This window comes from Gambusia affinis, linkage group LG11, assembly GCF_019740435.1.
Source record: "Gambusia affinis linkage group LG11, SWU_Gaff_1.0, whole genome shotgun sequence".
NCBI lineage: Eukaryota > Metazoa > Chordata > Actinopteri > Cyprinodontiformes > Poeciliidae > Gambusia > Gambusia affinis.
The window spans coordinates 23,276,466-23,290,181 of NC_057878.1; the positions used below are offsets into that span (position 1 = coordinate 23,276,466).

The following is a 13,716-nucleotide window of genomic DNA, read 5'->3' on the forward strand; positions in this document are numbered from 1 at the left end:
TTACAGTAGACCAGCTTTACTATAAAATACATTTACAGTTTTATGCTATAAACTACATTTACAGTAAAGCAGTTATAACTGCAAAGCACACTCACAGTAAAAATTAACTGTGAAATATCATGACGGTAAAGGTACTGTAGAATGGTAATTACAGTAACCTACTGGCAACACTGTTGCCAGTAAGTTGCCAGTAAGTTACCGTAGAATGGTGATTACAGTAACTTACTGGCAACACTGTTGCCAGTAAGGTACTGTAGAATGGCAATTACAGTAACTTACTGGCAACACTGTTGCCAGTAAGGTACTGTAGAATGGCAATTACAGTAACTTACTGGCAACACTGTTGCCAGTAAGGTACTGTAGAATGGCAATTACAGTAACTTACTGGCAACACTGTTGCCAGTAAGGTACTGTAGAATGGCAATTACAGTAACTTACTGGCAACACTGTTGCCAGTAAGTTGCCAGTAAGGTACTGTAGAATGGCAATTACAGTAACTTACTGGCAACACTGTTGCCAGCAAGGTATTGTAGAATGGCAATTACAGTAACTTACTGGCAACAGTGTTGCCAGTAAGTTACTGTAAAATTACAATAAAAAGTCTAACAGTGCATATTTACTCATTTTTTCATTTGCCAGTGGTAGTCAGTATGCAGACTAAGAGGAAAATAGCCCATAATATAAACAGAACTTCTGATCCAAAGAAACCCGACTAAGTGAGGACAATAGCACTTTGACCCGCTTTGGTTTGTTAAATCTATCAATGGCGGTTGAGACCTAAAAACAACAATCCTAATCAGCGAGCTCCTGGTTAGCCTTCCTATTGGCCAGCTGGGCTGTCAATCAACGCCCGCTCGGCTGGTTCGTTCAAGTGAAGGATTTACGCTTAGTGACTAATCTTGGTTCATGCTTACAGTCTCACCGGATTTGTGCTGCAGCCCAGACGCAGACGCAGAGAAAGTACCAGTTAGACTATTATTTCACTTATCAGGGGAAATTTGCTCTCATCTCTGCCAACAGCATCAGGTAAATAAGCGCCTATAGATGGAGTTTTTGTCGCTGTCGTGACTGTTGTTCGCCGCCTCTCACTCTGCGGAAGATTCTGCCGCAGCATCCAAAACACGGCAGCTCTCTCCTGCGCAAACATGGGCACCGTCCTCTCTATATCTCCTTCATCAAAGAAGGCGTCTATAATAGACACAGAGGCTACAGGAGACGGATTAAAAAATGACAAGAGCCTCAAACGCCACTCAATGTTCGTGTCCCTCTCGTGGAAGAAGCTGGTGGCCAATTCGGCCAAGAAGAGCGCGAAGAAAGTGACCCCGAACCCGCTGCCATCCAGCCAAGTGGCTCACCTCAACAGCGAGAACGTCAGGAAGACGCACCAAACCGAGGAAAGGAAGCCAAAAGCGCCCATCCCAGTCCCGGTACCCACGGTACCCACGCAGAACAGCGACAGCGTGGTCCAAAATGGGAGGCTGTCCACGGTTCAGAAGCAACCCAGCAACTTCTCTCTGCTGTCACCCCGGCGGATTGTTATCCAGGCGTCAACCGGGGAGCTGCTTCGCTGTTTGGGGGACTTCTTGTGCCGCCGGTGTTACAAACTGAAAGAGTTAAACGGCGGGGATATTGTCCTCTGGTTTCGAAACATTGATCGGACTCTTTTGATCCAGGGCTGGCAGGACATTGGCTTCATCACGCCGGCCAACGTGGTGTTTGTGTACCTGCTGTGCCAGGAGGCGATCACGGAGAGCGTAAGCAGCGCGGCCGATCTGCAGGGCACCTTCCAGACGTGCCTATACCTGGCATACTCCTACATGGGCAACGAGATCTCCTACCCGCTCAAGCCATTCATCATAGAGTCAAACAAGGACGTTTTCTGGGAGACGTCTCTCCGGATCATCGACCGGCTGAGCAGCAAGATGCTCCAGCTGAACGCGGACCCGCACTTTTTCACCGAGGTTTTCCAGGACCTGAAAAACCAGCGCGATTCCAGCGAGTCCAGCTTGGATCGCTGACCTGGGTTATAACGGAAGGCTGAAAGTGTCAGAATTTAATACATAGATATAATGAAGCACAAAGCTGCAACTTCTGCAAAAGCAAAATAGAGCCATTAGATGAAAAGTTTATATTTCTGACTAGGGCCGGATTTAAGAAATTTTGGGCCATTGGGCTAGAAGCCATTTTGGTCCCCTAACTGCACAAAGTTTGTTTAAGCCAGATTTCAAGGGTTTAAAGACTTCTCAAAAAATGTTTTGTATTTGTATTTTCAGAAACCTTTCTCAGAGATAAATTCTACAATTGTTTTCACCCATACAGAAAATTGACCAAAATTTTGGAGTAACTATGGAAGGACTGTGTGTAACTTAGTAACAAAAATACACTCACACACAAAAAGAGGAGAGTGGAGCATGCGCTGAACTTCTTTTTAAAGTTATGTCTTTGTTATCAACACAAATCTTGAAAAAATTGAAAACTCACTGTCATATGGGTTATAAATGTGTTATTATTGTTGTTTTATAAATACACATTTATAAAACAAACTAACCCAAAGGTTAACTAATCCTTAACCTACCCAACATCAGGATTAAGTAAGCTCTTTCCTTAGTCCAATTTATTGGTCTTTCCAAACTCTTACAATATATCACGTTTTTACAAATTATCACAGTGATTCCAGTTATCATGGTTTTATATTTTACAAATATGAATGAAATTCTAAAAAGAAATAATATTATTTAACTCTCTTCAAGAATGCAAAGAAATATTGTTAGAAAAATAAACTTTTCCTGCTTTGTTCCTTTTGCCAGCTCTGTGCTTCTGCAAATATACGATTTCTTAAATAAGATTGGGAAAACAGACATTAAATAAGTATATTAATATTGACTTAAATATTCAAATAATTTTTCAAGTCAGGGTATAATCAAATTACTAAATCCAGAAAAAATATTTCCAAATTTTATAAGATTAAATAAAAAATTCATATGACTATTTAGGTATTTATTTATTCATTTAATTTGTGTGTTGCAGCACATCCTGTTTAAATTATTTTACAATGAACTGTGGTAGAGGAAATACAAATTCAAGTCTTCATTAATGGTTAACACATGTAATGACTTACATATTTAATTATTGGTGCATTTTTAAAACAAATTCTAATATTTTGCTCATTTGATGTATTTTCGAAGTTTTATTTAACCAATCGCATGTCTGAATATTTATTTGTCTGATTTTGGTACTTTTGACTCTTGAAAGGGGAATGAGCAGCACACCGGCTTATCTTTAAAGATGAATGTAAAAAAAAAAAAAACTGCAAAATTTTAGGTGCATTGCTGAAGGCTCCTCATGTCTGGGCTCATGATATTACACAACATCAATATGGTCTTTAGGTTCTACTGTAAGAAGTTTTAAACATGCATGCTGATTGTATGTTGTCCTCTTATTTTGTCTTGCCCTAGAAATTGACTTTGTTGTACAACACCTTCCATTCTAAAAGACTCTAACATCCCCATTTTGTACAAGATTAGCCTAGGAAGTGAATGGATGTCGTGCAGTCTGTGTCCAAACCTGAGCCAGAATAGATCTGAGTCAAGTCAGGGCGCTGAGCTGTCCAAGGTGCTGACCTGTTCAGCCATTTCTGTTTGTTTCCTTTTTTTTCCCAACTGAGCCAAGCATGGCTTATGAGTGCCACAATCAGCCCAGTACACATTCGGCACATAAGCCTAAGCCTTGCAAGTAAGTAAGTACAGGTAGACTATTGTGCTTTTTTAGCATCTCAGTCAGCTGATAGATAAGCTGTTGAACATGGAACAGATACAAGATGTATCTGAAAGGGCAAATCACATTGAACAGTGATTGTAAATATTACTCTTTAAGCATTGGCAGTTCCAACTAGGCATGGGCTGGTGTGTGGTTTGTATGTTATGATAACCCTAAGAAAAATGACCACTGGCAAATGTCGTTTACACAGACAATTCAAACAAATTCTATATAATAATCAGGGTTTTTTTTTATTTTTAATTAAAACAGAAAAAACAGCAGTTTTTCTCACTACTGCTAATCTGTGAGATTACTACTCACAGCTTACTACTTGTAAATTAAGTGTAGTTTACAAATAGTTATAAGAGTTATAAGATTTTTATAGTAACTGATTTCTGTTATGTTGATTTTGACAAAGAGAGCAGGGTTAATGTCTTGAAGCGCACAAAATAATATATCAATTTGCTGTTCTCTTTAGAGAGGAACTGAGTATAACTATCTGCTGAGACAGAATTATTTGTTTAATAGACATGCTGCTGTGGCTTCACAACTGTATTTTTAAATTGCAGTTAATTTAATAAGAATGTTTCTGCATTTAAAACCAGCACTGAGCATCAACAGGAGGCAGGAGGTACTGCACTGTGTTGTCCTCAACACAACTGGAGGAAACTGGTCACATTGTCGCTTTTTTTGATATCTCATTAAAAGTATGGTTTTGAAACTGCAACTTTTCAAGCCAATATGTACCACTAACCAGCCCATGCCTGATGTTATCAAATGCTTTTCATGTAGAAATTTTGTCCTAATGTTAAAAACCTAATCTGCTGGAAAAATATGTTTTTTGTATACTATTTTAATATCTGTTGGTATAAGGTTCTCAGATTCTGTTGTGAAAGAGAAATTGCCAGATATGTTGCAACAAGATGTCATTTTGCATTTCCAACTGCACTCTCTTATATTGTAACTGGACTACAAAAAAGGTGTTGACTTAAGCTGAATAGCAGACGTACTGCTATTGTTTTAACTGAAGACTGAATGGAATGTAGTTTTTCTAAAAATTCTTTTTTTTTTTTTATCCTCTTTGTGCCAAGTGGAAAATGGCCTGAATCTTTCTGGTTTACATGTAAATATCCCATCTTTCCAACATGTTTTTTGTTGCTAGTTTTGGTTGAGGGTAGTTTGAGCATCACAGAAACAAACACTGGCTTATAGACAAATGTTAGTTATAATCTGTTCTGAAAATATGCTCTGAGCCTCAGTTTGCTGGCTTAAGATTAGTTTATTCAGGATTCCTTAAAGTACAATTCTTTAATGTGAGAGAAATGTAGTAAATATAAGAATAACTCTCATTTGCACATGTGTTATTGCAGTATTTATAAGCTAACATAATCCAACTTGGAGTCCGAAACCAAACATAAACCTATCTACGGTTAATCTGAAAGACTATTGTCCTACTTTGTGAATCACTTGCTTGAAGAGTAAATAACAATGCTGCTATTTTGCACAGCTGTGGACAAATATCATGTCTTTGCACAGCGATGTACCGGTGTTTCCTCCAAGGCACTGGAATGCTTTGCCATTAAGTTTGCATTCAGTGGCACCAGCTCTCGCTTTTAGAATGATCTGCTGTGAAATAAATCTTTTGTACGGTTCATCTTTTTCCCTAAATGTCATGTGGAAATTGATATTTAGGTGTGTGTTGTCTATGGTGTTACTTCATGTACGCATTCACTCTTTGTGTGTGTTGATAAAAGGTCATGACAGTACTTGTTTGAGGTGACCGTAGAGAAATAAATCCAAATTTATGTAGGATCTCCTTTCTCTCTTGAGTTATTTTATTCTTTTGAATTAATTAAACGGTATCTAATCCTGATTTGTGAATACTTTTAGTCTGCCTACGCTAGCACTTCTGGAAAGTAGTTTGCATGCACTTATAATACAAATAAAAGTTATATTATTTTTAGGTTTTAATTTAGCTGTGTTCTTGATATACTGCAAAACTGAGAATGCTTTTTTTTTAAATTAGAATTGGTAGTTCAAATTTTATTTATTGTGGATAGGGTGAAAAGTATGCAGCAAATATCAAGTCAAATATATGCACAGTTCCCTTCTAATATTTGGTTGAATTTTCTTGAGCAAACTGTAGCTTGACCAGTCAGATTTTTTTAAGCCGTCAATAAACTTCTGTCATAATTCTGGCTGAATATTTGGACAGTCTTTCCATTAGAAATGCTAGCTTTAATGTGTCTGAAGTCATTTTGCGATGCCTAGTTTTGAGGTGAAATTGAAGAACCTTGATCCACTTTGTACATTGAACAGGTGCTTTGGCAGCAAAACAGTCCCATAGGATGATGTTGCTACACCTTTAGACAACATTTAGTACAGTGTTCGTAAATTCAAGCTTGCACACTTTATGCTTCTTTTACATGTGAAGTGAAAATGTGATGAATCCACTTTGGGAAATTAGTAGTTCAAACATGTACTTAAAAGCTCCAAAATTAATACGTCATTCATATCCATAAATGAGTGCGCAAACATCTTACCGGAACAGTGCACTGCCATTCGTCAGCAGTAATTAACACGAACACCTTCTTATCTACTCCCCACACTCACTAATCCTTCATTCACAATGAACCCAGGAGACACAGTTATGCAATAGAAATAAGTCCATGACGAATATGCTTCCCAGGATGTGCTACGTATGTGTTGGCATAGGTTGCTATGAGACTGAAACTCATGAGACTTCAAGGTTGCCATGAAACTAAAACTTATAAAGCAGAATTATTATTGCATGGAAAGTTTTGCTTAATTATTAGGCACAGACAAGATTGAGCATCCAAACAGATAGCATCACAAATCTAGGCAAAATGGAGGTTCACATCCTTAAATATGCTGCAGTTTGAATACTTTTTTTTATATTGAGGACATCTTAGTATTCTGACACATATACAAGTTATTTTTGGTGTCCTGTCTTTGTCCTCACTGTTCCATAATGAAATGGGGACAGAGAGAACGCAGCAGCAAGTAGGTGAATTATGAACCCTTGAAAAAGAGTCTTTATGCCTTGACCTTATCTGGCCTCAAATTTTACCTGTTTTGATCTACATGCTGCATCAATAGAGAAAAAAAGATCCAATAACCTTTATTTTCCCTAAAACTTGGTATAATTAACAACCAGCAACCTTCTTTAGTTCAAATCAGGTATACATTTGCAAGTCAACAGAGTAGAGCTGCATTGATAAGATTTTCTTCTTGTTTTTCTTTTTTTTATGAATAAGCCACGTGTGCTGGAGGGTTCCCTTCCTGTGATTGGTCAGATTCTGCTGCAGTCTCAGAACTGTCCATATTTCTCTCTCCCCCTCTATCTCTCTCTCTCGCTCGTCTTGCAGGGACACACAGTGTCTATTTACAGACCAAAAACTGGGAAATGCAGACAGAAAGTGGGGGAGAAAGACAGTGTGACCCAGAATGAGCAAGTGAAGAAGAGTAGTTAGAGGTAGAGTGGTAATAAACATCCAAAAGAGGTAAAATAAGACAAGAAGATTAGCATATAAGAAAGCAGCATTTAATGAATGTTGTAGGTGAAGTTATTTATATGCAACAGAGAGCTTAACATATCCAGACCTTGTCTCTTAAGATAACATTCAATGTCAGTAACATGTTTAAAAACTAAAGTTGTGTGAAAAACACAGATTATATTGAAGATGCAGAGGTCTTAGATCTATTGGGATCCAAAGTTCAGGGAAATGGGATGACTTCATGCATCAGCATTATGTAACCGACATAGGGAGTTGAAAAGCAGAGTTGAGTTGTGAATCTTCCCTTTGCTATTAGGATTCAGCCCAGGTCTGCCGCATATCTGTCTGCCAACCTGCTCTCTGCATTTTTGTCCACCGAGTCTCTATAGTAACGGGTAAGGTAAGTGAACAAGATCTGGGCAAAATGAGCTGTGCATGGCCAAGCGTGGGCTGAACCTCTGCACTGCTGAAACACACACAGACACACGCACACACACACACGCAAACACTGCTGTGGTCAATATTGTATATCCACACTCTGTCACTGCAGGTATGTCCCTAACTCGTCCATATCAAGCCTCTCTGCAGTTTCTCTGCTGACTTACATTTACCTCCAATGATTGTCAACTATAACCCCACTAAATAATGCACTTTTTCAGATTGAAGATACTTGTGTGCAGCCCCAACAATATTTGTTATTGATTGAATATTTTGTCATTGATGTACAGATTTTGTGAAGGTTAAAGCAAAAATATGTACTTACTGGCAGCTCTCACAAAAAAGTTTAAGTATATTTTTTTACAGTATGTTTTAAAATAAAATCACCATTGGTGAGATGAAGTGAAGATTGAGCTGTTCTGCTGCAAACATTCAACACAAAACAAATAATGGATAAGAAAAACACTTCTCGACTGCTGATAAGTAAAACAGAGGATCTGGGATGCCAGTGACCTGTTTCTCCTCAAAATGCCTTTTAAAGTGAATTTTGAAATAAATTTCTGTTCATTGATTATCAGTTGGGCTGCACAGTGGTGCAGTTGGTAGAGCTGTTGCCTTGCAGCGAGAAGGTCCTGGGTTCGATTCCCAGCCCGGGGTCTTTCTGCATGGAGTTTGCATGTTCTCCCTGTGCATGCGTGGGTTCTCTCCGGGTTCTCCGGCTTCCTCCCACAGTCCAACAACATGACTGTCAGGTTAATTGGTCTCTCTAAATTCTCCCTAGGTGTGAGTGTGTGTGTGAATGGTTGTGTGTCCTGTATGTCTCTGTGTTGCCCTGCAACAGACTGGCGACCTGTCCAGGGTGAACCCCACCTCTCGCCCGGAACGTTAGCTGGGGATAGACACCAGCAACACTCCTGACCCCATTAGGGACAAAGGGTGAATAGAAAATGGATGGATGGATGGATGGATGATTATCAGTTTCATCATTCAAATCTTATGGTCAAATCAACACAAGAATGTTTCATCAAATACAAAATGACTACGCCTTTCTGTTCCCCCAAACTAAATCCTAAAGAAAGAAAGTGAAATCAGTTAAGCTTGTCAATGTACTGTCCTTCCTACTTTCACTCTTCATTACTATGTAAATATAAAAACAGAGTTGTCCTGAAGCCCTATTTTAGATTAATTAATCTAAAATAGGGAAGTCCAACATTTGGACTTCCAATTAATTGGAAGTCCAAATGTTGACTATCAAGGTAGAAAACATTCTTTCCATTTGAATGGGTGCTCAGTCTAATAATAAGCTCAAAAAGTTGAAACTATTGCTTGTCATTTTTTTGGATATAACTGAAAAAGTTATTAGTCTGATGATTGATTCTGTCAGATTGAAACAAACAGATGCTTTTTGCCAACTCAACCCACTACACAAAACGTTGCCTGTTCAACAGATTCTCATTTGCAGCAGGGATTTGGAACTGTTTGCTTTTTTACCTGAAAGTAAATTGAGGATATGAATATCTCTTTTACAAAGAATATGAACAAATATGAAACTTTTCACTTGATTACATTTTTACCTGAAAACATGATGTGCTTGTTAAGCAATAAGCCAGAAACTGGTGAAGGATTTAAACTTATTTCAAAAGAAAATCAGCCATGGCTAATTTGGGAGACAGGTGAGAAAAACAATATTTTAAAATATTACCCAACTTAATTACATTAATAAATATATTTATGCAAATGTAGGTATGATTAGTTTACCGTCTGTACTTCTGTGATACTGAGATTTTTCTTTCCTTTCAGTCACCTTCTTTGGATTTCTTAGAAAAGCAACCAAATCAGCGTAAACTCTTGTAACTCTGAGGGATTATGTCTCCTCTGCTGTCCTCCTACCACATAACCACTCTTCTAATCTCTTTAACCAGATTACTTTAGTGTTGAGGTTCACTGCGAGACACTCAGCTTCTGTTGTGTAGCAGGAAGGTCAGGAAAAGATAAGAGGCCATTTTTTTAATCACTTTGTTGTTCCTTTTATTCACAGAGAATTTGAATCACTGATTAAATCGTTTCTCAACAGTTTTCACTGCCTGAGCTCTTATATAATGCTACTTTGTCATGTAGCCCACGCCTGCACTATCAGTGAGTTATTCCACATAGAATGAGTCAGCGAGATGATTTATCAATCATTTTTATGTAATATCCAGAATCTAAATCTATGTTTTGATATTTCAGTCAAATTCTTTGGGACTTAAACTTCTGTTGGGAAGTTTTCACTCATCATTAATGGAATGACTTAACCGCTATTCTGTTAGATGGTCTAATAAGACGGCATTGAACTTCAACAATTTTGAAAACTAGTACTTCAATGTACTATAGATTTTCTTAAATTTAAATAGGGTAAAAAAAATACATGCAGGTTCAAATATATGCATGAGATTTGCTTAAATTCCTACAACTTTAACCATCTGGCTGTTGAATTGAGAGGGAGGTGACAAATTTGTTCAGTGTCTCAGTGCCACTGGCAGCACATTCGCCTCACAGAATGCCACCACCATGGTTGACTTTTAGGTACAGTGGTTCTTTGTACCATTGTAGAAAAAGGCTCAATGGAAGATTTGCTAGTCTGTTTAAATTGGCTGGTTTCCTGGCACAGAGCCCACGGGTCAGGTTCATTCTAAAAGCTTATTAGCACCCTCCTCTATCCCAAGGTGAGATTTGATGTGAGTTTGAGATCATTTTCTTGCTGAACCATCTGATATCATCAAAAATGGTCACAATGAGATTAAAAGAAATTTATTAAATTATTTAAGAACACCACAAGCAACCACAAACTTCAACTTTAAATGTTTTCTCCAAATGGTCTTTGACTTATTACAATTTTCAGTCAAGTTTGGAATTCTCGCTTTGATGCCATCTTCAGCGTTGCATCACTGTGTAAAATTTACTCAACATTTTTCTTTGACAAAAAAAAAAGAAAAGTTCTATGCCATGTCATTGTTGCAACCTGGAAAAAAGTAGTTCTCTATTTATTTTCAGATATACTTTCTACACTATTTTGTGGGAAATAGTACTATCATATAAATGCCTCAGTGCCACTAGGTATAATTACAGTGATGCTTGAAAAATGTGTTTTTATTGTGTTTGTTTTTTAGCATTATGAATTCATTAGCATTAACTCATGTTGTATTAATGCAAACAGAAGTCTGTTAAACAGACTGAGTGGTTTGTACTTCCCGAAACCAGAAAAAGAGAACCTTGCTTTAGATTATGCCCTGGTTTCTTACCTCCCTCTTTTATCTCTGTGTCTCTTCATTTCATGTTTTCTCACACCTTCTAACTCAAGTCTATTTCTGTACCATGTAGGTGTGTTGCTCTAAATTTGCTGTCTCCATGACTTCTTTCTGTAGCTGGGAAAATGACTCATTGACTGTGATATTTCATACAATTCAGCTTAATGCCCACAGGCTGCCTTCATTTCAGTCCACTGCAGAGAACATGAAAACCTTCAAGAGATTTATCTAAATATAATAAACATGTAATAAATACTATTGTCTGAGTAAATCTACATGAGTGATCTCTCCATATAATATGTTTTTTCTGTTATCAAACCAGACTTACCTGTCATTTTGTAAAGTCATCTTGATCAACAGTTCTTTAGGTTTACTGAAGACCTGTCAAGGTTTTATCTGTGAGGTCCGACTGTTTTTTCACACATTTACAGTTTATAAGATTGTCATTTTCAATACAAAAGATTTTTGTTTGTTTTTGAAGCTACTTATCTCTAACCAATCAATCATTCAGACACAAAGGATAAACAAACAAGGAGTTTTGGCAACACATAATGGTCAACTCTGCAAATAAACTTTTTCAAGGAGTGTCATTAAATGCAAATTGATTCCATTTCTTTAGCTGGGTCCAGTAAAATCAAATATATCAGGTTGAGACATAGAATAGAATAGAATAGAATAGAATAGAATAGAATAGAATAGAATAGAATAGAATAGAATAGAATAGAATAGAATTGACCCTTCAATAATCTGAGTTTTACATTTCAATCTGGAGAGACTCACACAGAGAAGAAAATAGCAGTTAAAAAGATTTAATGGTACAATTCTTTGGCGCTCGGACCCGGCAGAAGACCACGAGCCGAGGATCGCCGTGAGCAGGCGGTCTGCTCGGCGAGCTCTTCCCCCCCGGGACCGAACCTGGTGGAATTTGCATGTTTTCCCCATGCATGCGTGGCTTTATGATGGCTTCCTCATAGAATCAAAACCTATGACTGTGAGGTTATGCGGTTTCTTTAAATTGCCCTTATGCATTGTGCATGGTCAGCTCTATAATGGACTAGGAATTTGTCCAGGTTGTACCCTGGTTCTTCCTTAATGACCAATGGACACCAGCTGCTGTGAGAAGAAGCCATTGTAGAAAACGAATGGATGGATGGCAGGATAATGACTTAAAACAGGAAATGTTTAGATGTTATGATGACAGTGACAAAAAATGTTTGTGTATTATTATAATGCATATATTGTAAAGATCTGATTTCAACTGTGTGTAAGACTGCATACTTCTTCAATGAGTTCTTTTCTTTCAATGGGGCAATTAGGCTGTGCAAAACATGTTTTTGTGGATAAATGACAACAGATGTGAGTCAAAAATGAGCCAAAGTGTCAACATCTTTCCATCCATCAATTCAAAGGCTGCTATTTAAATCTGAGTCTAAGCAGCTAATTTTATTTCTCCCTTCATCCTTTGTGTGTTTTCGTTTCGCTGCTCTGTCTCCTGCATTCACACTGTTAATCCTGTGACGTGCAGGAAAACACCCACCTACTTTGTTATGCAAGAAGCGAGAGGATGAGGATCAGAAACAGTAAAGGGTGATGCACATAGAGGCAAACAAACACTTTAGGGGGAGAAAGGTGGAAATTGCTGTATTGTGGAAGTACATAACTCCCTGATAGCAGCATTGTTTGGGCTCTCCTGCTGTCAGAGCCGCTGTGTCAGAGACACAACCAGAAGGCGTCTGTCTGCAGCAATGTTTAGTGCATAAAACAACCTTGGCAAGAGACAGATTTAGTTGCTGAGAGTGACCTCATGTCTTTCCCATTGATATGCAGAACACATACACAAACACTGGTGCTGTGAGTGAGGGGAGGATTCTCTGTCCCTCTCACACGCAAACACACTTCCTGATTTTTAACCTATAGCTGCATCAATGCTACAGTTTTATGTAGACACTAACATGTTGTCAAAATTATTTATTTTTCATCAAATTGCAACTTTTAGAATACTGTTGATCTAATTTCATCTTCAAATAAAACACAGTCCTTTTAAGATTCATCCACATGTCCAGGATGAACTGTCATATAACGAGGTGAAGGGTTAATCTGCTATTTGCAACAGCTTCTGCACTCTACAGTAATCCAGTTCTTTGATCACTTAGTTATGTAAGGTGTATTTGTAGCAGCAGAAGAACGATGGCGCCCCCGCATGGCTGACTAGAGTCATGGTTGCACTTTGAAACTTCTGGAAAATGTGACTTTTGGGAGCAGCAGCTCCAACAATTTCTTACATTAGTAAACCTGATTTTAAAAATGAAAAAAAAAAATGTCCAGTTGATTTAAAACCTGAATTTTAAACCTGAACACTATTATGTTACAAATTAAATAAATAAATAAATAACAATATTTATGACTTCGTTCTAAAAGAGACAAATTGTAATCTATCTATCTATCTATCTATCTATCTATCTATCTATCTATCTATCTATCTATCTATCTATCTATCTATCTATCTATCTATCTATCTATCTATCTATCTATCTATCTATCTATCTATCTATCTATCTATCTATCTATCTATCTATCAATCAAAGTGCTTTAAATCATGAAAACATAAAAATATAAAAACATTACAGTCACCCATTGTGAAACCAGGAACAATCATTACATTTTGGCAAGTGTAATTATGAAAGTCATCAATACACATCAAAATTTATTCTGGTTCA

The 13,716-nt window shown here is 37.6% G+C and overlaps 1 protein-coding gene across 1 annotated transcript; it reads left to right on the top strand.

Moving 5' to 3' along the window:
* The first annotated feature begins 665 nt into the window (after positions 1–665).
* Positions 666–5,568, top strand: cdk5r2b (cyclin-dependent kinase 5, regulatory subunit 2b (p39)). Its single transcript, XM_044132587.1, has one exon. The coding sequence runs from the start codon at positions 1,146–1,148 to the stop codon at positions 2,016–2,018; it is 873 nt and encodes a 290-aa protein (XP_043988522.1). The 5' UTR covers positions 666–1,145; the 3' UTR covers positions 2,019–5,568.
* The last annotated feature ends 8,148 nt before the right edge of the window (positions 5,569–13,716 follow it).

Coding starts and splice junctions, on each gene's coding strand:
- cdk5r2b (XM_044132587.1), top strand. CDS start 1,146: ATGGGCACCGTCCTCTCTATATCTCCTTCATCAAAGAAGGCGTCTATA.